At 37.0% G+C, this 27,410-nt stretch overlaps 2 protein-coding genes across 8 annotated transcripts in view; one reads left to right on the forward strand and one right to left on the reverse strand.

Moving 5' to 3' along the window:
- Window positions 1-163: 163 nt before the first annotated feature.
- hmg20a (high mobility group 20A) lies at window positions 164-21,730 on the reverse strand. 7 transcript variants are annotated; one of them, XR_005946835.1, is made up of 10 exons: window positions 21,418-21,506; window positions 10,879-10,968; window positions 7,706-7,841; window positions 7,223-7,435; window positions 6,771-6,903; window positions 6,115-6,152; window positions 5,438-5,513; window positions 4,100-4,315; window positions 3,472-3,554; window positions 164-1,787 (listed from the first exon to the last, which is right to left on the reverse strand). XR_005946835.1 is itself a non-coding variant. In XM_041219035.1 (10 exons), exons 2-10 carry the CDS (start codon window positions 10,962-10,964, stop codon window positions 1,784-1,786), a joined length of 1,035 nt encoding a protein of 344 aa, XP_041074969.1. In that variant the 5' UTR covers window positions 10,965-10,968; window positions 21,625-21,730; the 3' UTR covers window positions 164-1,783. The 7 variants fall into 7 exon arrangements, 6 of the variants coding, with proteins under 6 accessions (XP_041074969.1, XP_041074973.1, XP_041074971.1 ...); XM_041219035.1 differs by lacking the exon at window positions 21,418-21,506 and adding an exon at window positions 21,625-21,730 and having other exon boundaries at window positions 3,472-3,604; XM_041219039.1 differs by having other exon boundaries at window positions 3,472-3,604; window positions 5,438-5,510; window positions 6,115-6,149.
- A 2,499-nt stretch (window positions 21,731-24,229) lies between these two features.
- LOC121294420 (inactive tyrosine-protein kinase PEAK1-like) overlaps window positions 24,230-27,410 on the forward strand; it is a 76,344-nt gene continuing 73,163 nt past the window's right edge. Inside the window, exon 1 of the mRNA XM_041218092.1 lies at window positions 24,230-24,404. The gene's annotated coding sequence lies outside the window, so the exon portion shown is untranslated. The remainder of the gene's footprint in view (window positions 24,405-27,410) is intronic.

Below are 27,410 nucleotides of genomic sequence, written 5' to 3' on the forward strand. Positions count from 1 at the left end.
AATACCTTGCTGAAAGATATGCTTTTCATGTAATGTAAACTTATAACTGCTTTGCAGTTTTTGCGACCTAAATGTCCACTTAGTGACTACAAAACAAAATAAGTGATCCAACAAACATACATGGCTGAGATAAGAACCAAGCAAAAAAGAAAGTACATTTATGAACACTTAAACGGCTTTAATAGGGTTACAAAAAAACCCCATCAGGTTATAAAAACAAACATATTTATTAATAACAGGCCCAGCAGACTTAAAGTTTTAGACTTCCATTGGATTTGTTCATGTTCCCTATATCTGTGTCTACAATCTATTTTAAACACTATGCACTAAAAGTCTGAGCAGTGTCCCATTTTACGATACCTTTCCATTTCAAATGGTGCATATCAACAGTCATAAGCAAGGATGGAGTAACATTGTCCCTGTAATATAAATAATAAGATGACCTGCTCTATTTGTTTTCAAGATAAATGATTCTGTTCCTTTTATTAGAACATTGTGTTTTGTTTTGTTTTTTAATAATAAGTGTATTACTTTATTGTGCTGGATAAACTTGGTCTACAGCAAACCCTTGGTGATGTCAGTACCTGTGGTGTTTTTTTTTACAAGACACCAATGTAAAACATATCAATCAAGAACGTCTTTAACTTAGAACGAAAGTACAACACGAACTGCACAACAACTTAAAATAATAATAATAAAATAAGCCAGTCGACTTGGTAAAGCTGACAGAATTACCAACATTGCAACAAAAAATAAGTATACATTTAAAAACTCTGAACAGCTACAGTATTTACACCAAATGTAGTACATTTGAAATAACAGGAGATAGTAAGTTGACTTTATAGTTGTATTTATTGATCCTAAGCAAGGGTTGGACAATCTCAGACAGGGTTTCCTGGATTATCCATGGAATGAAATGTATTTGTAAATAGAAGTGACCAAGGTAGTATTTGTATCAATGTTTTTAAAATTAGTACACCAAAAAGATATCATTCAAAACAAATGTATACTTTTATATGTAATGTAATAAACAAAAACACAAAAAGACATTTGTGTTTCACTTCTTTTTCTGTAAGGGAAACGCATGGTATACAAGGGTTTAACTTTAATTCTTAAATTAACTGATACGGCAGTATTAATAAGAAAGTTTATGTGAATATGAAAAATCCAAGTTTGTTTGGGTATAATTGTATTTATTTACCCCCTAATGCAAGGTTCCTTTTAATTATTTGTATTTATATATTAAAGTACCTTTATACAAGGTGACACTCAACTTAACAATAGCAATAACTGATACTTTACAGCGAGGTCCTGTCAAAATTGGGCGCTAAAAGTTATTCCGATTCTGTTATGGGAGCTTGAGGTTGGTAATACCCCTGAACAACCATTTCTGAAATGTTTAAGACTATCAAGCAGGAGGCAGGACAATGTACATAAAATAAGTATAAAATAATAAACACAACTAAAAAAATCAGAGTTATATAGAATAAAATAGTTTACATTTTTTTTTTTTTTAAAACCACCGGGTTATTTGTCCTCTGCAAAGCCAATGCTCACAAGAGCAACTTCAACATAAAGCATATTAAACAGTTTAAATTAAAACAGACTTGGAGCTGATGCTTCAAACACATGTGCGGTGAAACTGAAATCCGGAAGGGAGCACCCCATCACACTCAAGTGCGAGTTTGAAGATTTGAGAGCTCGTTTTTTAGTCTGTTATTTCTGGCACTTTTCTGCCCGTTATGCAGTAACCTGAAGAAGCTTTGACAACGACAATTCATCTTCACCTGGAATAAAAAACAAACAAAGAAATGGATGAAAATCTAAAGCTGAAGTAACCTGATAATGTGTCTTAGGGTGTAATAAGAGTATCACTGTCCCTTTACATTAAGAACATAAGATCATTTATGAATGACAGGAAGCCATTCAGCCCATCTATCCTTGTCCGGTTCCTCGTAGCTGATTTGTCAAGGTGGTCTTAAAAGGATCCAAGTGATTCTACCTCAACAAGTTGACCAGGCAGCCTATTCCATACCCTCACCACTCTCTGTGTGAAGAAGTATCTCCTTCAGCAGTATGTCCAGGCAGCCTATTCCATACCCTCACCACTCTCTGTGTCCCCTTCTCCCTGTCCTAAGTCTTTCTCTACTTCATTTTCAAACATTTCTTCTGGTCCTGGTTTCTGTACTGTGCTTAAAAGTATTGGTTTGGTTTAACTATATCATCTCCTTTTAACACTTTGCAGACTGTGAAGAGAATACCTATTTCAGGTCTGCCATAACTTGACTGCAGAGCTTCTATCAGGGCAAATATCCACTGAAAGTATACAGTATTATATCTTTGTAAACAGATGAGGGTCTGAAGATTATTAAGAAAATAACGTTTTCACTGAGATCTGTCAACATATCAATATTTTTTCTTTCTGGTTGGTAAGCATTCTTGGTTATGGAAAGCAATTTATTATGCTCTCCGGTAATGCCTGCACTTTGAAGTCCTAGTATATGGTAATCAGAACCATAGACACTGAAATGATGTATCGCTTTATATATATATATATATATATATATATATATATATATATATATATATATATATATATATATATATATATATATATATATATATATATATTGTGATGATGTGTATGTACCAAACGTCAATTTAGAGGCTTTAGGACCCTGGGGATAGCCACACACATTGTATGATAACAAATGTAACAATTGCTTAATTGTATAGTTAATGGGCAAATGCTGATAAGATATGAGTGATCAAGTTGGGGTTAAAAAGGTTTCAGTTGGTGTGTTCAGGGGAGAGGGTTGAAGTGGAGAGAGAGGAAAGAAACTGAACAGTGGAAAAGTGTGTCAGACAAAGAAAGAGTTTTCTGATAATGAAACAAAGGTACGGGTTCTAACAAAGAAGTGCTTGAATGTGATTTGGATTAGGTAATTTATGGAATTAATTTAAACAGGGGAACAGGCTTACCCTGCCCTGCATTAGATAGCACTACTGTTAACCAGTTTAGTTAGCGCCTAAAGAAGGGCTAGGTTTTGTTTTGTGTTTTTGTTTGTTGGAAATATCAGTTTGCTAATAAATGTACGCCACAGCGTTTAAAGAGCACTTCCATTGTATCGTGTGTAATTAAAGAGACACCTGTTTGAAAGAACAACACAGACTCTGGCTGAAAAGGTCAGACTACATATATATATATATATATATATATATATATATATATATATATATATATATATATATATTATAGGCTTGGGGTTTTAATGAAATGTGTTTCGGATTGGTGTGTCACTCCTGAAGTTTCTCGATGTATATTTCACAACAGTTAATTTCTTTTTGGGTTTATGAATGATTTCTCAAAACTGTGCAGACTACTTTAGTTCTGACCCCCTAGTAATCAGCCTATTTGTTACACTCAAATAAATTCTGGCTTTTTAGTTTTGAAAACTCTTGTGCACCCACCTTTCGAGGCGGCTGATGACGTCCCGCACAGTGTTGATGAGGTTCTCGTGTTCCTGTGGGTTAGCTAGGATGATGTTGTGCAGCTTATTCATGTATGAGTCAATGGTGGCCAGGGTGGGAGTCTCCCCACTGCCTGCAGTACAGAACACAGATTGAGCACACAGCCCAGCGACTGATGCACAATTTCATTTTAGCCACAATTCATTTTAAACCTGTACTTTTAAAAAGTACATACAACCCTTCAGACCGATACCGACATGCACATAGTTAAAGTTCTGAATAAAAATGAGAACAGAGTTACATTTATAATTGGCAGGGCAACTCCAGTAACGGAGTAGTTAACAGCTTTATAACCTAGATGGAGGTTTAATTGGTTCAAATAAACCATTAAGAACATGGTTTGTACAAAGACCTTGACTGGAAGGACCAGAGTTGCCCACCCCTGTTATAAGGCAAGGAAACAGTTAAAGCAAAGGACTGAGTACATGGGATCTACTACAAGAGGTCAGAGGCTGGACGTTAACCAGCGACCATGCATACTGCATGTGACCATCTCAACCACAATGCAAATGAGGCTCATCCACATTCCTGGCTATAGAGCTTTTAACCTCATCTCATCTCATCTCACCAGGCAGCGGCAGGCTGGAGAAGCTTGCTGTGAGTGCTTGACGCAGGGTTTCCAGGTGTTGCTGCAGCAAGGTATTGCGACTACGCTCCTGCATCACATCCCCCTCCAGTCGCTCCACAGCACCACGCATGCTCTCCACATGTTTCTGCAGAGCTGCATTGCGTTCCTCAAACTCCATGTTAGTCTTCCGCAGCTGCCGCAGCTCCCCCTCCCGTGCTGGGGAACCAAAAAAATGACAGGCTGTTAAAAATGTTAGAGGTAGACATTACTCCCAAGAAGCATAACACATGTCCACTCATTACAGTGGGTTTGTGAATAGGTATATCAGCAATAAATCTATAAGGAACCTTTATCTGTAAAGCAAAAAGTGCAAAATGTTTTTTTCAGTTTCATCTCACTTGTAAGTAAGTCTCTCTCTTTCTCTCTCTCATGTGGTTTTAATTGTAAAAAAGCTAGTTGGTAGAAATAGAACAAATAAAAGATTCTAACACAAAGGAGCTTTACAAGAAAAGGTCCTTCCTTCTGTATTCTTTTTATTTACCCTAGAAACAGCCAGCAGCCTTGCATCATGTTAGGAGTATACAGGGGCAATAATTCCTGTAAGTAACTGGGTTAATCCATTCAGGGTTAGTTAAAAGCAAAATCTTAAAATTAATTCTAAACTGCAGAGGCAGCCAGTGCAAAGAGGCCAAAACAGGAGTAATATGTTCACTTTTTTTCTGGTTCTAGTCAGAATTCTAGCAGCAGTGTTCTGAATGAGCTGTAAGTGAGACACCACGCAATTTGGAATACCAGAGAAAGTGAATTACAAGTCAATTCTAGATGATACATGTCTAATAATACTAGGTCTAAGTATGGCTATGTTTTTCAAATGATAAAAGGATACTTTAGTAACTTTCCTAATATGAGTCTCAAATGATAGATCAAGATGACCCACAAATTTCTAGTTTCAGTTCTGATGAGGATCTGCTAATGTCTAACTCAAGTAAACCAACATTTTTTGTTGGTTCTGAGAGCCCAATAGCATAACATCTGTTTTATCAGAATTCAACATTAAAAAGTTCAGAGTCATCCAACACTATATCAGTAAGGCAAGGAGCACTTCTGCAGGGGTGTTATTTCCTGGCTTTAAAAGACAAATATAGCAGAGTATCATCAGCGCAACAATGGAAGTGCACTCCATGTCTGCGCATAATGTCACCTAAGTTAACATATATAACGAAAATAACAAATTACCTAAAATAGAGCCCTGTGGAATACCGCAGTCAACTTCAGACAATGCTGATTTCATCTTTTATTTCACGGAAACTCCAAACTTAAAAAAATCAGTTATCATACCTTTGCTGTGGTTCAGAAACTCCTCAGTGAAGATTGGGATATCAAATACTGATCTCTCCTTGCCCTCTGTATCCTTCTGGGGGGAAACAAAAAGACAAATTTCAGAGTGCTGTGCAAAAAAATATTAAAGGCATCACTTACAAAAATAGGATGATTTCTAGGTGGTTTTCGCAAGCAAAAAATGCTGTTTAGTCCATAAATCTTTAAATCAAATGCAAACTGTTTAAAGTAGCATTTAAAGCACAAGTGTGGAACTGATTTGTTTTTCTTTTTTTTACAGTTTCTAAATTCTTTTAATCAGAGTTAAAAACATTTGACCATTATAATAATATTCTTATATTTATTTAGCATTAATCAAACAAGGTGTGGCAACATCAGTATTGTATTATTTTTTAATGACACCCTCTTTTTAGAGAATGCAGAATGGATAAACTATGCTGAACTATTGTTAATCAAGTCTCATTGCTTACTTAAACTAGGGTGTTCTTGTAGGAGGTTAAGATCCCATTGTCACTGCCTGGGTCAGTGACTCAGAGACATATGCTGGTGTGGCTGGTGAAGGAAATACCAATATTACAATGGATCCATTGGCGGAAAGGAACCCATGAGCCAGCAACAAGCAGAGGCGGTAAATGAGCACCTTGGGATTTTACATTAAACTGGACAGTGGAGATTACCTCATGGAGAGACTCGCTGGCAGCCTGCCGGACATCTGCTGGAGAAAAAAATGGTATGAAATGTTCAATCTCCACATTTCTTCTTGCAGTATTTTAGTTCTTGCTTGGTGGGACTCTTAAAAGGAATTAAAATTTACACCCTGTGTAAACATGTTGATTGAAATTTCAGAGAATCCGTAAGCATAAGAAAACTGCATTTAGGAATTATTTTAGTAAAAACGTTACCATGGTGAATCACCTCCTAGAATGCTATAGGGTGTCGTCAAAAGAAAGGGGTATTGAAGAAAGTAATTTTCATCTTAAACATTATACAGTTATGCTGCATTATGTTTTGGTTGCATGTTGGTTAATAATCCTCTTTCATAGATTTCTTAAAATATTCATCCAGGACCCACGATTAGTCTACAGTGTGGTCCTTTTTTCATTGTACACACTTGTTGTGAGCGAGTCCTTATAGCTTTTATAAATATAAACAAGTACTTGTTGAATGAAGCAGAGCTTGAATCCCCATTGATCAGTGTTGTACAGTCACTGTATAAATGTACTGGTTGAAATGTACTGGCTGTAATACTGCAGCAGAGTTAGAAAAGTTAGAAAAGTATATCATCATTAGTGGTGATATGTCCCGAGGATCACAAAGGAAACCCACTCGATACCTGGTCTGTGCTGCTTGCCCTTCTGTTTCTCTTGCACTTTCCTGTTGAAATGCTTGTAGGCCTCAGTTTTCTGGTACTGCTGCAGCTCCCTCATGTACCTCTCTTTGTCTCGCTCAGCCTCCTCGAGATAGTGCTGCCGACAGATAAGCAAAAAGACTTGTGTGTGACAGGGTATACCAACCTTCAACTATCAACACAGCCCTAAGCGGAAGAGATACGTATACGTATACTAATATCTCTCTAAGGAGAGGAAATTTAGGTGTAGGAAAGTTATTGTGGTTGCTAAATGCTTCATTTCTTATTGGATAATAACCATTATGAAACTTGATCAAGAGAACTGTATAATACAGCTCTTATTTGTTTTTTCTTGGAGGACAAAAGAGGAAAAAAAGAATACACCCTTGGTTCATTCTGAAGTACATATCGCAGTATGCCCCAGAGAGTCTGCTCACCTGCTTCTCCTCTGGGGGCAGCTTGGTCCACTCATTGCCCAGCATCCTGGTGATCTCTGGAAAGGGTGCGTCTGGCCACTCGGCCCGCAGCTGTTCGCGCCTCTCGTTCATGAATCGCACATACCCAGTTAGGGGTGCTTTGGGGGCGTTGCTGTCCTTGATAGGCTTCTTCCGCTTCCGCCCTTTAGGCCAGCTTGGGCGCCGAGGTTTCTGCTGCAAGAACATGACAACACTGCTGTTAGGAGGTCACCAGAAATAAAATATAAAATACAGGCAATGGCACCAAATGTGAAGATCTCAAAGTTCAGGGTGTGTATCAAATATAAGGTCAGGGGCTAATAAAAGTGCCAGTATAATGGTAATTTTTAATGATCAATATATCAAGAAAGATCAGCGATGCCCACCTCAATAATTTGTCAGCCAACTTTATAAAGTGGATGCAACAGAACAATAACAGTACAGCAACTATATTGCTGTCCTCACCTCCTCTCCATTCCTCTGCACCCTGCTCTCTTTGTTGCCACTGGGAGACTCTGTCGGCTGCGGAGGGGCTTGTGAATTCTCCTCCATGGGCTCAGGATGGCCAGCGGCCTGTGAGTTGCTCTCACTGCCAGTGGACCTGTAAGACAGGGTGGATAGTCAGGATGTCAGGGGAACACAGCATGACCAGAAAATATAAGCACCTCAATAAACAAGAAAACACATCCCCTGATGCACAGCATGGTTGATTAACTGGCTACATCTTGTAGTGAGATAATACTGTATATGCTCGAAACAGCGTCCAATCTCCACTGTCTGCCCTTATTTATATTAGTGCCCAGTTTTACTGGCAAAAGATTAATAAACGCTCTCCCCCCCATTCATTTTTCAATATCTTAAATGATGTTACTTACAAGTAATTTTATTTTCTTATACAAAATGAAACTAATTAAGTATTATTGACGTACATTTTGTTTAGTGTTTGTAATAAAACAACATTTTATTATTTCTCCCACAAAAGGGCACGTTTATGTTATACAGTGTACTACATGAATGCACGGCATACAGCGCTTTTAATAACAAAAGAGTGAGTAAATGACACTGCTCTGTTGTGTTGTACAAGTGAATGAGATGGCATGTGTTGTATGCATTACTTATTTAAGTGTAATCCTGTATTTCTACTCAACCTATGCAGGAGTGTATATGACAAAAATATTAATAACAATTTGGTAATACAATGACACTAAGAAATTAATTCTCTTTTAATGCTGTGGTAGGTTTTAAGCACTTTAACTCCAATGCATTTTTTACACCGCAGTGGTCTTCACTTCAATATAAACTACTGTCAGCAACAAACACATGCCAATAAACTTGGAATGATGAAGAGGTAATGAATGTGTACAACAGAGCAGTTTTCTAATTAAAACAAAGAAACATGTCAATTGCGAAACGTGCTTAAGTGCTTTCGCTAGATAAAATGATGATTCAATTTAATTATTTCCATCTTTAGAAAAGTATCTGCTGGTTTACATTCACCTCCACTAAAAGCAACACTACCAGAGGGCTTCAAGTACCCAGTAACCGTGTCCCTCTCACAGCAGGACTGGTAAAATCACTACATTAAACACAACAGCATTCATGTACAGTACAGGAGGTTTTGAGACAGGTGCATGGCAAACATTATATAGATTTTAGAACCATTTAGCTTCACTGTCCAACCCATCATGTTTTTATAAAGAAAAATTTTGTCATTCACACAGAGAATACCTGTGTAAAACTGGTCTATGATTAATGATTGTGATTTGTCTGCTAAATGCTAAGCTATCAGCATTCTACAAGAAAGGAAAGGACAAACACAGTTTGGGATATAATACATGGCTTGTTGCCTGGGGCTGTAAATGAAACAAATCAACAACTGGCATTTGTTTAGCAGGCGAGTTATACTTTTAGATTTTGGTATTTTTTTTAACACATACTGTGATTGAATTTGGATGGTCGTTCATTCAACTGCACAACAATTAACATACCCATTCAATTAGGTCAAGCAAGTGGTTGGTGTGAGTAATAAACACCAATGTACACCGCACACGAAATGAGCAAAAACAAATAACGTAAGCCTACATTCAGAATTAAGATTTGCAGCATTCACTTTGCTTGTGGTGTGCAATAATTCATTTAAATCAATACGTTTATATTCACATGTTTTTGGCTCCAGTCTCCATGGGACCTAAAGTTTTTAAATTTTTTTATTTCACTGAAATGTACTGACAAACAGAGAGGTGACTCCATAAGGTCACTCTGTCAGTATAGCCCTGCTCTGGCAAGTCAGTTACATTATTTTAAATATACATGATATACCTCGATTTTTTGATTGTTTAAAATTAAAACATTCACAGCATTTGATGGTACTGATATCTATCTATCTATCTATCTATCTATCTATCTATCTATCTATCTATCTATCTATCTATCTATCTATATATATAATATATATATATATATATATATATATATATATATATATTTTTTTTTTTTTTTTTTTTTTTTCTAAATCATACCACTACTTTTTGGACCACTATGCAAATAATGCAGTTGACCGATTATACATTGAAATGACCTGACAGCAGGTTTTCTTGTTTTTCTTCGGCCCCCTTGCTTCCCCTTGTTTGCAATCTTTCTGAGTGAATCTTACTGCAATTACTAATATATTGTATGTTTTTTTTTCTTTGTAACGTGCTTTGACCAGGAGCTTAAGAGCTCTGTTCTGTTGAAATTTAGAAGCAATCTAAAAAACTAGAATTGTGAGTTTTTGTGAATGAAAAAAACAAGCATAAATTAAAAGGGCAATGTCATATTGAATCTAATGGCTTGTAAAACCTGAAGTAAAATGGATATGTGAATAAGAGCAGTACTGAAATGGTTAACTGGGATGGTCTATGAAACACATGCAGGGTTTGAAAAATCATACAAAACTCACGCCACACGGACGCTTAATAAAAAACAGCATTAGGAATATCGCACTTTTGAACATTTTATTCACTTTTTTTTTTGCACATGTGAGTGTGAATAACATTAAATATATTTCTGTTTTGAACTTTGTTTGATCTTCGTGTCATTTTGTGATACACAGTGTGCAAGCATTAAACTTTAAAAAGGGCAAAGGTTTTTAAACTATGGGGAGAGCAATGTGATTATTAGGGGGGGTGCCAATACCTGGCTGGAAAATGCTTTTTTCTGACTTTCTAGCGATTGTAAAAGTCTCAGTGAGAGCAAGAGGTAGACTGGAATTTAGCACAGAGAGAGAGGTTTTTATTATTTTGTTTTGGTTTGGCGTGGTCCTTAATTGTTTATTTGTCATGTGCTAATTAATAAACTGCTGAATTTGAGCAGGAAGCAACTGCCTATGTGAGCCTGCTTTCATTTTACAGGCTTAGTGTTCACTGTCCCAAGAATGATTTTAGCAAAGCCAGCTACAATGACACAGTAGAGGCCTGTTCTCTGCACAGCGCTCGCTTCTTAGTTAAAATGTAGTTGTTTGGAATTTTAATTTGTGAAATGGAATTTTTAATATAAATATACCATTCTCAAAGTGATCGTGGGAGTTGTACCATTGGGAGCACTGGCATAGCACTGTACGCCTGTATGGGAAAAACTCTAAAAGTCAGTTTGGTATATACCCTGATCCAGCATTGTTGCTCTGCTTCAAAACCTCTTCCTCTGCAAAGATGGGGGGCAGGCTTGAGTTCAGCATCAAATTCTCCATCCTTCTGTAAAAAAAAAAATAAATAAGTTATAAACCATTTTCCAACCCATAAAAGGCCCACAAGTATACAAAACACCTCATGCTCTACTTGCATTAAGCTGAAACTGAAAGCAACAATGATGGATTGCAAAGTTAAAAGTCCTAAGAGGTTTCATATAAATAAAAAAATTAAAAAAATTAAAAAAAAAATAAAAATCGGAGTTGCCAATTGTTTTTTTTACCACATTTTCTCCCCAATGTGAAATGCCCAATTCTTTAAGCCTGGCTCACCGCTGCAACCCTCGCTCTGACTCAAGAGCCGTCCACTTCTTTTCACTCTGCAGGCCCGCCTTGCAGCTACCTCTGAGCTACAGCGTCAGAGGACCGCTTGCAGGCTCTGCCAATTGTGCTCTGAACCCTGGGAACTTCGGTCCACAGCCGGCAGTGTAATAGCCTGGACCAAACCAGCGACCTCCAGGCTATAGGACACATCCTGAACTCCACACAGAGTGCCTTTACCGGATGCGCCACTTGGGAGCTCCCTATAAGATTTTTAATAAACGTGCGCATTTCTTTCTCATAAAGCCTGCTTTATTTTTACATAACAAATATGTTTTTTACATTGCAATGTGATCTGCTTACTGCGACACAAGGCCAAATAAACCACAGTGGGATCTAATTATCATAACACTACTTTTAAGGAAGTATGTTTGTAGCTCTGATAGAGAGGCCCTGACAGGAAACAAGATCTCCGTAGGAACTAGGCTTTATTTTACAATGTTAAGAATGTGAGGAAAATTGCAGGACAACTTGGGTCCCCAGCTGCATAGTGAAATATTGCTGCTGTTGGAATAATGGAATTGGCTTGCACAGTCTTCCTAATAGTATTGATATCTAAACTGCAAATATTAAGATATGAAGTAATTGAAGATTCACAGAAAATACTTTTCATATATTTGAATGACCTAGTAGAGAAATCAAAAGGCAATTTTAAATGAGGACAAAGACAACACAGTTAAATCCCTCTACCTTCAACTGGTCTATCCTACTGTATATTACTTTTTGCCTCTATATGTATTATGGGTCCCTCTGCCCCATCACTACATCCAACCTTAATTCCATAACAGCTGAAAACATTATTCAGTATTAAAGAGCTAGTCTCACTTAGACAGCATGCATCGATTTCCCATCTCTGATCTAGGACATCTAAGGACTGTAAACTAAAAGAACTAATTGCAAAACTTAACACACACCTCTTTATCAAACGATCTTCCCTGTCATATCTAATTTCCCTGTCTCTCTTTTTCCATGTGTTTCTTTAATATTTACTTCCTAAAAAGTTACATTAGCAAACATTTCTGGAACAAAGAAGTGCAGCTCAATCAAAGCTTGTCAAAAATAATTCCCTCAACACTTTCAAGGGGGAGTTAACTGTGGCTCCATGTGTGCAGACAGTATGGTATTTCATTTTCTGTTTTGATAAGAATTAAATATATGTATATATATATATATATATATATATATATATATATATATATATATATATATATATATATATATATATATATATATATACATACATACACACACACACACACACAGTGGCTTGCAAAAGTATTCAGACCACTGACCAATTCTCTCATATTACCGAATTACAAATGGTACATTGAAATTTCGTTCTGTTTGATATTTTATTTTTAAACACTGAAACTCAGAATCAATTATTGTAAGGTGACATTGGTTTTATGTTGGGAAATATTTTTAAGAAAAATAAAAAACTGAAATATCTTGCTTGCATAAGTATTCAACCCCTGTGCTGTGGAAGCTCCCAGTTTGCACCGATGAAAGAAATTGCCCTAACGAGGACACAATTACCTTACCATTGGCTTCCACCTGTGAACCATTAAAGTTGCTGTCACATTTTCTGGATAAAAACCCCACTGTTGAAGGATCATTGGTAAGGCTGTGAATCTGAAGGAAAATGAAGACCAAAGAGCATTCTACAGAAGTTAGAGATAAAGTAATACAAATGCATAGATTAGGGAAAGGGTACAAAATAATATATATATATATATATATATATATATATATATATATATATATATATATATATATATATATATATATAAGTGTTTGGATATCCCAGTGAGCACAGTTGGATCAATAATCAGGAAGTGGAAGCTGCATCACACCACCCAGGCACTGCCAAGAAAAGGCCATCCCTCAAAACTCAGTGCTCAAACAAGAAGGAGACTTGTGAGAGAAGCCACAGAGAGGCCAACAATCACTTTGAAGGAGCTACAGAGTTCAGTGGCTGGGAGTGGAGTAATGGTGCACCAGTCAACCATATCAAGAGCTCTGCATAACACTGGCCTGTATGGGAGGGTGGCAAGAAAGAAGCCGTTACTCAAAAAGTACCATCTGAAAGCACATCTGGAGTTTGCCAGAAAGCATGAGAGTGACCCAGCTGTGATGTGGGAAAAGGTTTTGTGGTCAGATGAGACCAAGATAGAGCTTTTTGGCCAAAACTCAAGTGCTATGTGTGGCGCAAACCTAACACTGCCCATGCCTCAAGACACACCATCCCTACAGTGACGTATGGTGGTGGCAGCATCATGCTGTCGGGATGCTTCTCATTAGCAGGGACTGGGCATCTTGTTACAATTGAAGGAAGAATGGATGGAGCAAAATACAGGAAAATACTGCAAGAGAATCTGCTTCAATCCACTAAAAAACTGAAGCTTGGGAGGAAATTTACCTTTCAGCAGGACAATGATCCCAAGCACCAGGCCAAAGCAACATTGGAGTGGCTCAAGAACAAAAAGGTGAATGTCCCAGTCAAAGTCCTGCTCTCAATCCCATTGAGAATCTGTGGCACTATTTGAAAATTGCGGTCCACAAGCGTCGTCCAACCAACCTGAACAACCTGGAGCAAATCTGCCAAGAAGAATGGGCCAAAATCACTCCTACACTGTGTGCAAAGCTGGTACATACTTACCCCAAAATACTTAAAGTTGTTATTGCAGCGAAAGGTGGCTCTACCAAATATTAATGTGTGGGGGTTGAATACTTATGCAAGCAAGATATTTCAGTTTTTTATTTTTCTTAAACATATTTCCCAACATAAAACCAATGTCACCTTACAATAATTGATTTTGAGTTTAAGAGTTTTAAAATAAAATATCAAACAGAACGAAATTTCAATGTACCATTTGTAATTCAGTAATATGAGAGAATTGGTCAGGGGTCTGAATACTTTTGCAAGGCACTGTATATATATATATATATATATATATATATATATATATATATATATATATATATATATACACATATAAAATAGCTTATGCAGTTTCAATAAAATTTAGGTGAATTGTTTGCCAGATTTACAGTCATTTAGATTTGCACAACCCACCAGATGTCTGTGTTTAATTTCTTTGACCATGCTGATTCACTTCCCAGTCTCCTAGCCTCAGGGACATATTAGATACATTGCTCACAAACAAACAGGTCAACTGACAAACAGATGTAGAAACAGAAAGCATTAAAACAATGTAACAGAGAAAACACAACAGTGTATCGTCTGTAGAAGACAGACAATAGCAATCTAATGTTTTGTACAAAAATTCTAGAAAATTGAAGATGTATTCTTTCAGTAGGAAAATGTCTGATAAAACTAAAAAGAAACATTGACCTTTTTGTTGGAGAAAGACTATTAAATAAAGGAGTAAAATAACCCAGCTTAGATCCAGCCATATTGTAAGATACTGTACTTTAAAAAAGTGTGAAAATTTTACTGAAAATGTTCTTATTTAACAAGCAATTTGGTGTGACATCGATGATACAATTTCTTTTCTTTTCTTTTTTTTTTTTTTTTTTTTTTGTCTGGCTTTTTATAACTCAGAAGTTAAAGCAACCCTTGTCGTAGAGGCTACAAACTTCCTACACTTTTCTGAAGTTACAGTAGAACCCCAGAGTTATCAACACCAAACTTACGAACTGACCGGTCTACTGAGCCCCCACTTTCAACCAGAAGTATGCAATCACTCCTCCAGATAGGCGCTCCTACATAAGTGCTGTGCTGGTCATGAGAAGGCAAAATTACTGTACCAACAAATGTATTCAGAAAGGTGAGGCAGATTTCAAAGCAAGTATGGGCAATTTTACTGGGACATTTTAGTTTTATACAAAGCAGTTTTTTTTTCAAGCCAAAGGAAGCTGAATGACTGAGAAAGCTGCACAAATGCATTTTGTTTAAAAACAAGCACAGTGTTAACCCAGGCTTTCTTGGACATTTGAATCTGTGTTTTTGCAACAGTTACGATTTCAACAGTAACTTCAATTTAACCTTTTTCCACTTATAGTACTGTTTTAAAGACTTTAGAACCATAACAATATAAGTATTGCATTACTGTGCTGTATCCTTTTATTATTCTTCAGATTGGGGGTGTAGATAGCAGGTGTACACATTTATTAAAACCATAGAAAACTAATTTTCAGAGTTAAAGGCATTTCAGACTCATTCCCAAGGGGTTCGTAACTCTGAGGTTGTACTGTACTGCAATGGTGGATACAAAAAGAGCTCATGACAATACACCTGGGCTTATTGTTTCTTATCTACAGATATGACCAAGGGATAATTAGCAAGCTTTTCAAATTTGCAAATGACACAAAGTTGGGTGCTGGAAGAATTTGCAGAATATTAACGTACAGTAAAAAGGTACAGTCATTACCAGATCCCTCTCAAATCTAATCTGCACTATACAGCGATTCAAAGATAATCCATTCATTTGTTTTGGAGATAGTGACTGTTATCACAAGCAAATACATTTATAGAAGGACACCAAACCAATTCCTAAAGCGTGCATTTAGTTTAAGGTCAGTGAAACGAATAGTTTGAATGCATTTTGTAGTGGCAGGCACATAAACGGGTTATCAGTCCCTCACAGAGGGTGGCTAATTAAATAGACGTAAACACTTATTTAAGACAAACCAACTACTGAATAAAGTACTGAAAACCTAATACTCTATAATATTCAGATTAAAAAAAGATGCATTGAATGCCCCAAAAGGCATTCAATACAGGTAGCAACTACTAGGAGTTTCTGCTTTGTTGGAATACGAAGTAAAGCCTGTGTCTGATAGAGTACCCTTAGTTGTTATGTACAATCCAGCACTACGACCTCTCTGCAAAATCACCCAAGAATTACACCCAATTTTAGCTGAAGATTTCACCCTCTCCAATATTTTCTTAGAAACACCTCTCCTATCCTACAGACAACCACCTAACCTGTCCCAGGTTATCATCGACAGCAAACTACCAACTGACCTAAACAATGCACACAATGGAACTAAACCCTGCAATACCAACAGATGTAAAACCTGTCCCCATATCTCTATGCAGAATATCCTCCTCACAGCACAAGAGAAACTGGAGATAAAAGGATCATAAACCTGCAGATCCAAACATGTAATCTTCATGATTAAATGTTGCACATGCTCAGATGGGACATACATAGGAGAAAAAAAAACATCTGCAGAAGAGGTTGAATCTACAGACACACCATCAGCAACAGAATTACCAGCTCTCTTAGTGGCAGCCATTTCAACATGCCTTACCATTCTGTGCATGATCTGATGTACCCAATGGAATTTGCTGGACTGCTTAGGAATTTATCAATCAATAAACAGAGAACTCCCACACCTTTCAGTATTAAATGAATCACAAAAAAGCAGGAGTCTAAAATGGCAATTCTACAAAATAACATGAATTGTCATTTTATTTAAAGGGGGCAGAGGGTTCTCTTTTTGAGGCTGTAACCAAAGTGTCTTGACAGTTTAACCAGAATAGCGGGTAAAGAGGAACTGTATTGAACATTAAGGGAAGAGGGGAGGTTGGTAGCAATAAAAGCTTGAAGTTCAAGCTGAAACCAGCGCTGCTTTCTCATGCAAATGGTATGCGGCTAGGTCTATTTAAGGCTTCCAAATATTTACAAAGCCACTCAGACTGGTCCATTGAAGCAGGTGCTGGGAGAGGGGGTGCACTTTGGACAGACATTTAAGTTTGACTTTGCTGGGATGACACCCAGAGTGATTGCTCAATGTTTGTGTGTCTGCTTCTCAAGGACCATGTTGAACTCACAAGTAACATGAAACATATCTTAGTTTACTGGTTCGATACGTTGGATGACGATATAAGCGGACGTGTATCATCAAAATATAACATTGATTTTGAAGTGCAAGTGGAGAATCGCTACTCTGCATGTCTCCATCACAGTGTGTTGTCATAATATTCTCTCTATATCTTGACAGTACTACAGGTAGTCCGGATAGATCATAGATGGCTTTGGGTATTAGATATTGGTTTAATTTCTAACTCTTGATAATGATAATTTAAACTACTATAAATTCACTTATTCGAAGAGACTAAACCACAAGAATTCAGTACAATACCTTGTTTGTCTCCTGGCGACTGCTGCTATTGCAGTTTTAGCTCAGCAACACATTAGATCAAAAACGAGGCTAGGTGTGTTTTGTTGATTTGTCAGCACACCATACCTTTTTTTCTGTGGCTCAGATTTTGTTTTTGGCTTATTTTTTATGCTGTCCAAAAAGTGAACTGACCAGTTATTTCTGGTATTGCCCAAAAGCACTCTTCAGAATTACTGATGATAGGTTGAGGCATCCGGATTGCTGAAAACAAACAAACACACAAACGGGAATCATAGTGGAGAGTGTACCTCAATTGCAACAAAACAGAGTCAACTGCACTATGAACAGGTTATTGTATGCAAACACAAAATAAGTAATAGTATCTGGTGTACATTCAGTGTTTACAGGATTTGCGCTTTAATAGTCAGTGTTTATTGGTTAAAACCTACAACCAGAAATCTGATAAAATGAAGGAAAAAAAAGTCACCAATAGTTTACAGTACTTTACATTTTGCACAATAAAACTAAAGTATAAATTACATGACAAGTTCCAAGTCAGACAAGTAAACTGCAAAACCAGCATTATTGTTTTCTAGTTCAGATACATTAACAGTGTTGTTGTCATTTCCTATTTAAAATGGTAAAAATGCTGCATAGGCTCAGAAGAGTAAATCTGTGTGTTTCAAGCTTGCTACATTGTCCTTGATGGTAGACAAAAACAATCTAAATGTGGCTTTTAGAATTTTGTACTGGCAAATCTCTACAAAAAAGCACTACAAAAAAAAGAGAAATAATTGGCAAGCTTAAGGATTGCATTACAGATGACAGTAATAGCTGAGGGAAAAAAAAAAACAAAAAAAAACAATGGTTGCTAGAAAAGACACCGGTCATGTTACTGTGTGAGAGAGAAAGCTACAACAATAACTTCAAAATTTTCACACCTAACAAACCCTTTTCAGATTTTACCACATTTGGAAGCAGATTTCTAGATTATCTTGTAAATATGTAATCTCTATATCTAATATATATATATATATATATACACTGTAAGTGAATTGTTCACAGAATGACAGCTAGACAGACTCCACATACAGTGCAGAGAAAAAGTTTGTGAACCCCAATGATATGGAAATTTCACAGTTTTACCATGATAGCCTTCTTGAATCAAAACAAGTCTTTTCTTAAAAATTAACTAATTCCATGTCTTCTGAAACAAAATGATGTATGAATTGGACAAACAATTAGGAATTAAGATTCAGGGTATGTGAAAAAGTAAGTGAACCCCTGGTTTTATTGGCTCAATTAAGGGGATAATTAGAATCAGGTGTTTAAATAATTAGGTAGATCTTCAGGGGTGAGTTTGGAAGGACCCACCTTATACAAAGATCAGAAACTTTGTGAGTTTATTCTTCACCATACAGGTGTGTGGAAACATGTTATGCCACGATCAAAAGAAATCTCTGAGGGCCTCAGAAAAACAGTTATTGATGCTCATCAGTCTAAAAAGGGTTACAAAACCATTTCTAAGGATCTGGGGCTCCACCAATCTAATATCAGACAAATGGAGAACGTTCAAGACCACAGTCACTCTAACCAGGAGTGGTTGTCCTACCAAAATCTCTCCAAGAACAAAACAGAAAATCATCAAGTAAGTCGCAAAGAAACCCAGAGTAACATCCAAGGATCTGCAGGCCACTCTCACCTTGGCTAATGTGAGTGTTCTTGACTCAACTATCAGAAAAAAGACTGAACAAGAATGGTGTTCATGGAAGGATAGCCAGGAGGAAACCACTGCTCTCTAAAAAGAACATTGCTGCCCATCTGAAGTTCGCCAAAGAGCACATAGATGATCCACAAGACTTCTGGAACAATGTTATCTGGACAGGTGAGTCAAAGGGAGAACTTTTTGGCCTCAATGAGAAATTACATGTTTGGTGAAAACCCAACACTGCGTTCGAACAGAAGAACCTCATCCCAATCGTCAAGCATGGTGGTGGGTGTGCGATGGTTTGGGGTTGCTTTGCTGCCTCAGGACCTGGACAGCTTGCCATCATTGACACAACCATGAATTCTGCATTGTATCAGAAGATCCTAGAGAAGAATGTCAGGCCATCCATATGTGACCTGAATCTGAACTGAAAGTGGGTCATGGAGCAAGATAATGATCCTAAACATACAAGCTGATCTACAAAAGAATGGCTGCAGAAGAAGGAATTCCGCATTTTAGAATAGCCTAGTCAAAGTCAAGGACCTAAAACCCATTGAAATGTTGTGGCAGGTCCTGCAGCACGATGTCCATGCAAGGAAGCCCTCAAATGTCACCGAGTTCAAGCAGTTCTGTAAGGAGGAATGGGCCAAAATTCCTCAAACAGTTACTGAAAACGCTTAGTTGAAGTCATTGCTACTCAAGGGGGTGCCACCAGTTACTGAAGCTAAAGGTTCACATACTTGTTCACACATGGATATTGAATGTTGAATCATTTGTGGATAAATAAATGTTGAAAAAGTATAATTTTTGTCATTTGTTTAATCGGGCTATCTTTATTATTAATTTAGGTTTGAAATATGTGTAATATGTGAAAACCCTAAGGGTTTTACAAACTTTTTCTCAGCACCGTAGCCCAAGAGTATTAGGCTTACTTAAAAAATTCAACTATACAATGGCATTGGAAAGTTTGTCTGAAGTGGAGAAGCAGTGCTATAGATACTGTGGGCCATATTACTACTGTAAATCTACCATTTTCTTTTCTTAAAAAACCAAAAACAAAGTGTTGATGTAACAAAGCTTCAAAAAAAAAAAAAAAAAAAAACTTGCTGTTTTCCTTTTAGCACAAAACAGTACAAACTATGTTAGATGCTTTGTGAAAATGACCCTGTCTTTATAACAATGTAACTGTGATGCAGTTGTATGGAGCAGACAGACATCTGCCATACTGTATATTCCCAGATTAAGACACAGTCAATAAGTGCTGCTATAGGAGGTCCTTTGCAAGTTTCATCCCAAATGACTGGCTACAGAAAAATTCTAAAATGACACAAAGACAGTTGGAGAGACAAACAGCCTACACAGAACCTGAGATTATGACAAAATACAACTTGCTGAAGGTCTTAAGTATGTTTCTGGACAATTCGACAAGCGGTTCTCTAGATGCAGTATATGCAAAACTGTACAGTTGCATAAACCCACCTCCTATATCTCCCTGCATATTCTTGAAACTTGAACCTCCAGTGTTAACGGTAACCTGTCCAGATAAAATCCATTGGGGCCTGGGGGTGTTGGGGGGGGTTCACTCTACCACACACAAAAATGTACCGACCAACTCAAGGTCAACAGACTCTATACAGCACACATGTAAAAAGTCACAAGACCTCAATATAGCAGATGATGTCATACACAGTATAACACTGCCAATAGGACTACTACTTCATAGTGTCTGAGATATGATGCAACAGGCTTTGACAGTGTAAAATTAATGATGCAAAAGAGTTTATTTTTCTTGCACCTATCATTGAAGATGACAAAGTAATTCTGAGAGAACCATTATATATATATATATATATATATATATATATATATATATATATATATATATATATATATATACACACACACACACACACACACACGGTACCTGTCAGATCAAGACAGGATGACTAAACAAATTCAGTGCTAAAACTAAAGTAAAAATACAAAATAATAGCAATAAACAGATATAACTTATAAAATGTACCACAGCATAGTCTATAGGAAATCTACCTGACAGAGTTGCCATAGTAATGTATATAGGTATCTCCTCGTTTATGTTCAGGCTGGTACACCACCGTTGCTTTTCATTCGAGGACAACAGAACTTTTTTTTGAAAAACCACAGAACAAACTACATGCATACGGTCACGAAAACAAATTCGGTTCGAGTACAGATTCAATTAATACATGGTTTTCCGGTGGACACAGAACAGCTGTGTAGTTCCTCTGTATAGAAGATGTTTTGACTGTATCTTCCTGTGACACATCCACACCCCTCTAATACAACCACACTAACCTGCAGTTTCTGGAGTCGCTTTTTGTAGGGGGTTCCACAGATTGAAACAATGGGGTGTACCCGGAGCAATGCGGTCACGACAACTCGCATGAACACTACGTAAACTTGATATATCAATCTGCAGTTCATTCAACACTATTACTATTTTACAATAAATAACTTTATAAAATAAATAAGTCAAAATTGAAAGTAAAAGGCAGTACTTACATTGCATCCTAGTAAAGAATAATGAATATTGTAAACCTTTTTGGAGACCTACATTCACCTGCGGATGGACATCCCTTGACGCACAACTGTGCCTGGCGTTAAAACGAACGACTAGTCGCTAGTGGCGAGTCATAAGCACGCATGGCATGCTGGGAGATGTAGTATTTAAAAATAAACAAATAATCATGGTAGGCGACTAATCATTGTTTTAAAAAAACGTTTTTTACAGTAAAGTGCAAAGTATAAGTGGCGCATCATACTATTTGTACAAGGCTATTGCTGTTATTAGATTTTCTATTAATACTAGCGGACTAACCGTTTAGCGGCTGTATTGTAGGGGTTTATATTTCCAGCTGGGTTTAGACCTTACTGCATGTAGGCAGATAACCAAGTTTCATTCCGTAAACACCCAGGAATGCTGCGTCTCAACAACCAGAATGGAATTTTCTGAAATGTAATCCCGAAAGCAAAACTCATGTAAACACTGTTCTTGCAGCAATCTGACCATGTGACTTACTGAGCTGGATGAAAACATTTTTAACTTTGTAGTTTAGCGCAAATAGCTGTTACATGTAATGCGCTTTCACTGTGCTATGCTATTGTCATGTAATGCCACACTACACTTTTTTAATATATCTGCAACGTTTTTCACAGAACATAACATCACATACAAACCAATATGTCAATATCTGTAAATAGATTTGGGTTGACAAAGAGAGTTGCTATATGTTGCTACTAGTTCCTGTATTAAAAACGAAGAGCCGTTTGTCCCAGTCAGTGGAATCTTATAAAACGTACACATTTTATCATTCCATCTTTACAGCGCATAGCCTGGGGTCTTTTGTAGGTATTACGTATGGCTGCCCCTTTATTCTGTCTTCTGACAATAACAATTAGGTGAATCTTTGCTTCCTTATCAAAAATGATTTCCTTTGTCTTTCTGTAGGATGTGTAGACAGTTCCTGACAGGACCCCTGCCAGCTGTATAGTTTAAAATGAGTGTACAGCTGTAGAGGTTTAATCACTTGCTCAGTCTGGGACAGCCTCTGCTTTGTATATGCAGGTAACTATATTAACAACATTGACTCCTGCTAGCTTAGAATAAAGGGTGGGGAAAAACTAATGCCACTCAGTATTCAGGGCTTAACATTTAGGCAAATCTTGGTATTGCCACTGCACTTTCAAATGTTGGAATACCATTATTTGCATGTTTATAAACATATCTAGAAACTTACATCACATAAAACAATAGGATTTTAACATGATACAATAAGGAAAAATCATGTGTTCCTGCAACATGTATTTAATACTGATGGACAGTCTATCGATGATGTCACTGTCTGTGGAATTTAAAAATGCTATGGAACACACACATCCAGAAAACAGACAGAACACAAGCTGATTTTCAAACTTGCACTTTGGAACCTTTTGGGATGAACATTCTACCATGAAGCCCCACTTGGCTTTATTTGAAATGAATTCATAAAAGCAAACAACTCACTGGACACTAGCATTTTAGCTGATGAAGGACTTTTATGTCCGAAATGCCCTAAATACTTTTGTATTTATGTTGTTATGTTGTTTTTTGTGCAGTTTTACTATTACATACAGGTTTTTTTTTTTTTTTTTTTGTAATGTGTAGCACTGTAGGATTTTCATTTTGAATTGTTTCATTCACAGTGATTTAATACAAGGATGGCCTAGTGGTATGAGTACAGAGTTTAGGACACAGCTGTAAATATCGGTTTTAAACCCTTTTCAGATGATTTTTTATTACCTAAAACACTATTAACATTTAAAAACATGCAACTTTTTTTGTGCATGTAAATTGTTTTGGACATACTGTAAATCAAGTTAAATAATTTAAAGAAATGGTTCCAATTATATTAAGTACCTATTGAGATCTGGAGGTATTATGACCCCCCTAATCTAAGCAAAGGTACAATATTTAGATACATTATATAGCTATCAAGTAATTTGGATAAAAGCCAAGTTTGATATGGTTTTATAACCAGATGAATTCAAAAGAACCCCCCCCTGCAACGAGTAGTCTAAGCATGTAATCTTATTATCCACAGCTGTATAGATGATAAGATAAGCTTGCTGGAACTGGTATAGCAATCAGTGATAACACTGTAACAGCTGCATAGTATAACCTTTAACCTAACACTAAACCCAAAATTATATTTCAGAGGTTTGTGTTGCACTGTGCCCTAAAAGTAAACTATAAGGGCAATATTTAAATCCTAATAGAGAATGTCGAGATACACCTTTATTAGGTTCATTCAAAACCACTGCCCTCATTGTATGGTTTTGCGCTGCATCTATAGCTATTAATATGTTCAATACAAAGTAAGTTATCAGCACTAAATACAAGTACAGCAACGCAATATGTTACAGTACAAAATTTTTAGCAGTTTTTGTCTGACAGGAACATTTAGCATGCTTTCTATGAAAATATAAAAAATATGTACTTTGACACAGTAATTCAATTAAGGCTTGTTTATGTTTTAATGTCACCAACAGTTACTGCGCACGTAATTTATCATCAAGCGCGCACCCTTCGTGGAAAGCGCGTCACCGCCCTTGTCCGGTGAGAGCGAGCACTGCTGAGCTGCGGCGGCTTGTGTTTTGTAGGCAGTAAAAGTGTGACTGTTGTGGGTGGAAGGCATCGTTTTGGGGGGGGTGGTTATTCAAACGTTTGCTTAAGTCATTAATATTGTACAATATTCACTGAACCACGGGATTGCATGCGTCGGAGATACAGATAATCTAGGAAGGTAAGAAAATAAGACTTTCAAATGGGAAAGTTTTTTTTTTCCATTGCACACTGGGAACCGAGTTTACGCTGTCTGGCTGTCGGAGCACTCAGTTTCTGTATTGTATTTAAAATCCAGTTACTCTCTGTGGATAGCCATATATATTGTAAATTGCACGTCGGAGTTAGTAAAATGTTTGGGATCAAATGTGAACTGCCGCTGTCTGAGTGTAGTCAGTCTACTTAGTGACTATATTACACTCGCCTATCAGTTTACAGATTTTTAAAGATAGTTACATGTTTGAAAATAGTGTATTGTGGAATGTTAAGTCTTGCATAATCTGTGTTCGAGTGACACGAGTTGCACATTAAAATAGTATGGTTTGTTATAACATCAGTGGTGTTTCGTTTATATTTAGAAAACGTATGTATGTATGTGTATTGTACGTATTTATTTCGGAATGCTTGTTTTGGAAACGGAAGCTATATAATTAAGATTTGAAGTCAAACATTATCCAGGAATTACTTTTCAGTTTAATTCACAGATCTGCGAATGTATAAAATGACACCGGTACTGCATTTCTTTGGGTCTGGACACGTTACCCGGACTGTCGGTTAAGCCTTTAGTGAAGTAGGGGTGGTTCCCCCTGATTACGCCAAGCTTTTTTTGGACTACCTGATCTAAGTAACATTTTAGTGTTAATCGGGGGTCTGGAAATGTTAACTATGTGTTGTATAGTTGATTAGTTGTATAGTCTCGGTATGTGAAGCCACCTGCTGAAGAACAAATGGGACAGTGAAATAGTTGATTCTTGAAGGCACCAACTACGGTTACCTGTATATTATTTTTTATTTTTTTAAATGCTACAGTACCGGCATTTGTTTTTATGTATTTACTATAACTATAGTTCTAATACAATATAGCCAGGTGACCAGAGCTACCCTTCAACCTGAAGAAAGAGGAATGATCTGGCTGTGCTCCTGTCCTCGGTCTATAACGTACCATGTATGTTCGATATTTGATGCGATCCTGGGTTTATGCGGGTTAGTTCCCAGACAGAATTCAACCCATGTGTGATACATGACTATGAAACAATAATTATCTTCCTCTTGGGATGCATAACCCTGCCAGTGGATATAGAAGTTCCCGAGTTTTAAGTTTATCATTTACTGTTTTGCAAACCCAAAAACCTGGATTTCTGTGGAGGTATCAGATTATAAGGGAACTGAAGTATGTTCTTTAGCCTAAGTCATTGAGAGTATTGTGATTTTGGGTATCTATACCATTTCCTATCCATTCATCTCTACATATGTATGTCAAATATTTTTTACTGCAGAAGAGCTAATCCAATAAATTATGAAACGCAAAGACATTCTTAAGCACAAGGAAAACTGGAGCAGTGCATGTGTTCATCTCTGTGTCTTATGGAGAAGTGTTCATCTGTTGTTGCTGTGTGCATTTACAGGCATACATTTAGGATCAGAATGATCTGGATAATTAAAGCTATGGAGTGACAGTACTGTTTATAACATACCTTGGTGGACTTTGTAAACAAGATGTTTACATCTTGCATCTTTACTGGCCTTCCTTGTTATTAAATGGAATAGTAGTCAGACTGATTTTCAACTAGATGGATTGAGCATGACCATGAAAGCATTACAGGCTGGTAGCTTTTTCACAACACAAGTGCTGATCTTGGCTGGAATTCATACAGACCAGTCCTAGTTTTCTGTCAGCACCTCTCTGTACAGCAAGGTAAATACAGCCTCTGATAATCAGCCCTAGTTCACACTTTTTTCTAATACCAGCGTCACTGAGGAACAATATCGCAACATCTTCACACTGCAGTGGTACCGTATGGTGTTATTTTGTGATACATGTTAAAAAGTGGTACACTGTGTACTGAGCTTGCCCGGGCATGTGTAAATGATTTTAGCACAGAAAACAAAGAAATACCCATCTGAAAGGGGTACGATATGCTGAGTTTGGCCTTAAAGTTCTTTTGTAACTTTTTTTTTTCACAATTCAACTAATTTGTGACTTTAACTGATGAGGACAAATTGGGTTATCTAAAATTGTAATTTTCTGGGTAAACAACAGTTGTCTTGTTTGTAGTGATTTGTGCAGTAGTCAATCACAGGATTGGCAGCGTACCATTTTCTGATGTCAGATGGGTCAAATCTTGGTACACATACCACATTCTGATGAGGTACCACTTTCTGGCCCGACACAGGTATAACTCTATCGAAACAAAATCCAGGCAAGACTAAGTTTCATACTGGTACAACTAAGCTTTGACTCAAAACAGTTTAAGTGTGGACAGGTGGATCGGTGTGACAATGGCATGGGTAAGTTTGAGGCACGTGCATGCTTACAGTACACCAAAGATATTCTATACCAAGATTCTCATCTCTGCCTTTACTTATGTCATGCTTGTTTTATTAATGTATTTTTAATTTTTATTTACAGTAGTTACAGTAGTAAATGATCAAAGTGAAATTTGAATAAATGGTTAGAAATATAAAAAACTGACAACTAATGCCAAGAAATCCAAGTTTTATAATTGCACCCGTCTACTCTGCACTGTGTGAAACACACATCTCTGTTTTCTGCGCACACGCCATCTATGGTACTGCGTTCAGAAAAGTCGATTTTTCATATATATTGTGGTATGACATCATTACCACAGGTTATGTTTTTCGTCAAGACACCCTGGGTAATAGTAAAATAGACTTCACGTGTTTTTTTATATTTTGAAACATTGTTAAAATAAGCTCTAAGCAGTTTCTTCCTACACCGCTTCTTTGACTCTCAATAGAAGATCTTCTCCTAGCGTGATGGAGGTCCCCCATAGAGAATCAGTGGAGTTGAGTGTTGTAGAATAGCTTTCATATCTGTACCAGTGCATATATTATAAACCAGTTTAAACGTGGACAGGTATATCGCAACAGTATTGGTCTTGTACTGGTGTGGAACACTGAGTTAGGACAGAAAGGGGTATTGTATCGGTCGTTTCAGTTTTAGAAT

Source organism: Polyodon spathula, chromosome 19 (genome assembly GCF_017654505.1).
Source record: "Polyodon spathula isolate WHYD16114869_AA chromosome 19, ASM1765450v1, whole genome shotgun sequence".
In the NCBI taxonomy this organism is placed as follows: Eukaryota; Metazoa; Chordata; class Actinopteri; order Acipenseriformes; family Polyodontidae; genus Polyodon; species Polyodon spathula.

Coding starts and splice junctions, on each gene's coding strand:
- hmg20a (XM_041219035.1), bottom strand. CDS start 10,964: ATGGAGAATTTGATGCTGAACTCAAGCCTGCCCCCCATCTTTGCAGAG. Junction 7,436..7,705: donor TGCAGAGGAATGGAGAGGAG/GTGAGGACAGCA, acceptor ATGTTCTTGCAG/CAGAAACCTCGGCGCCCAAG. Junction 4,316..5,437: donor GTTTCTGAACCACAGCAAAG/GTATGATAACTG, acceptor TTGGTTCCCCAG/CACGGGAGGGGGAGCTGCGG.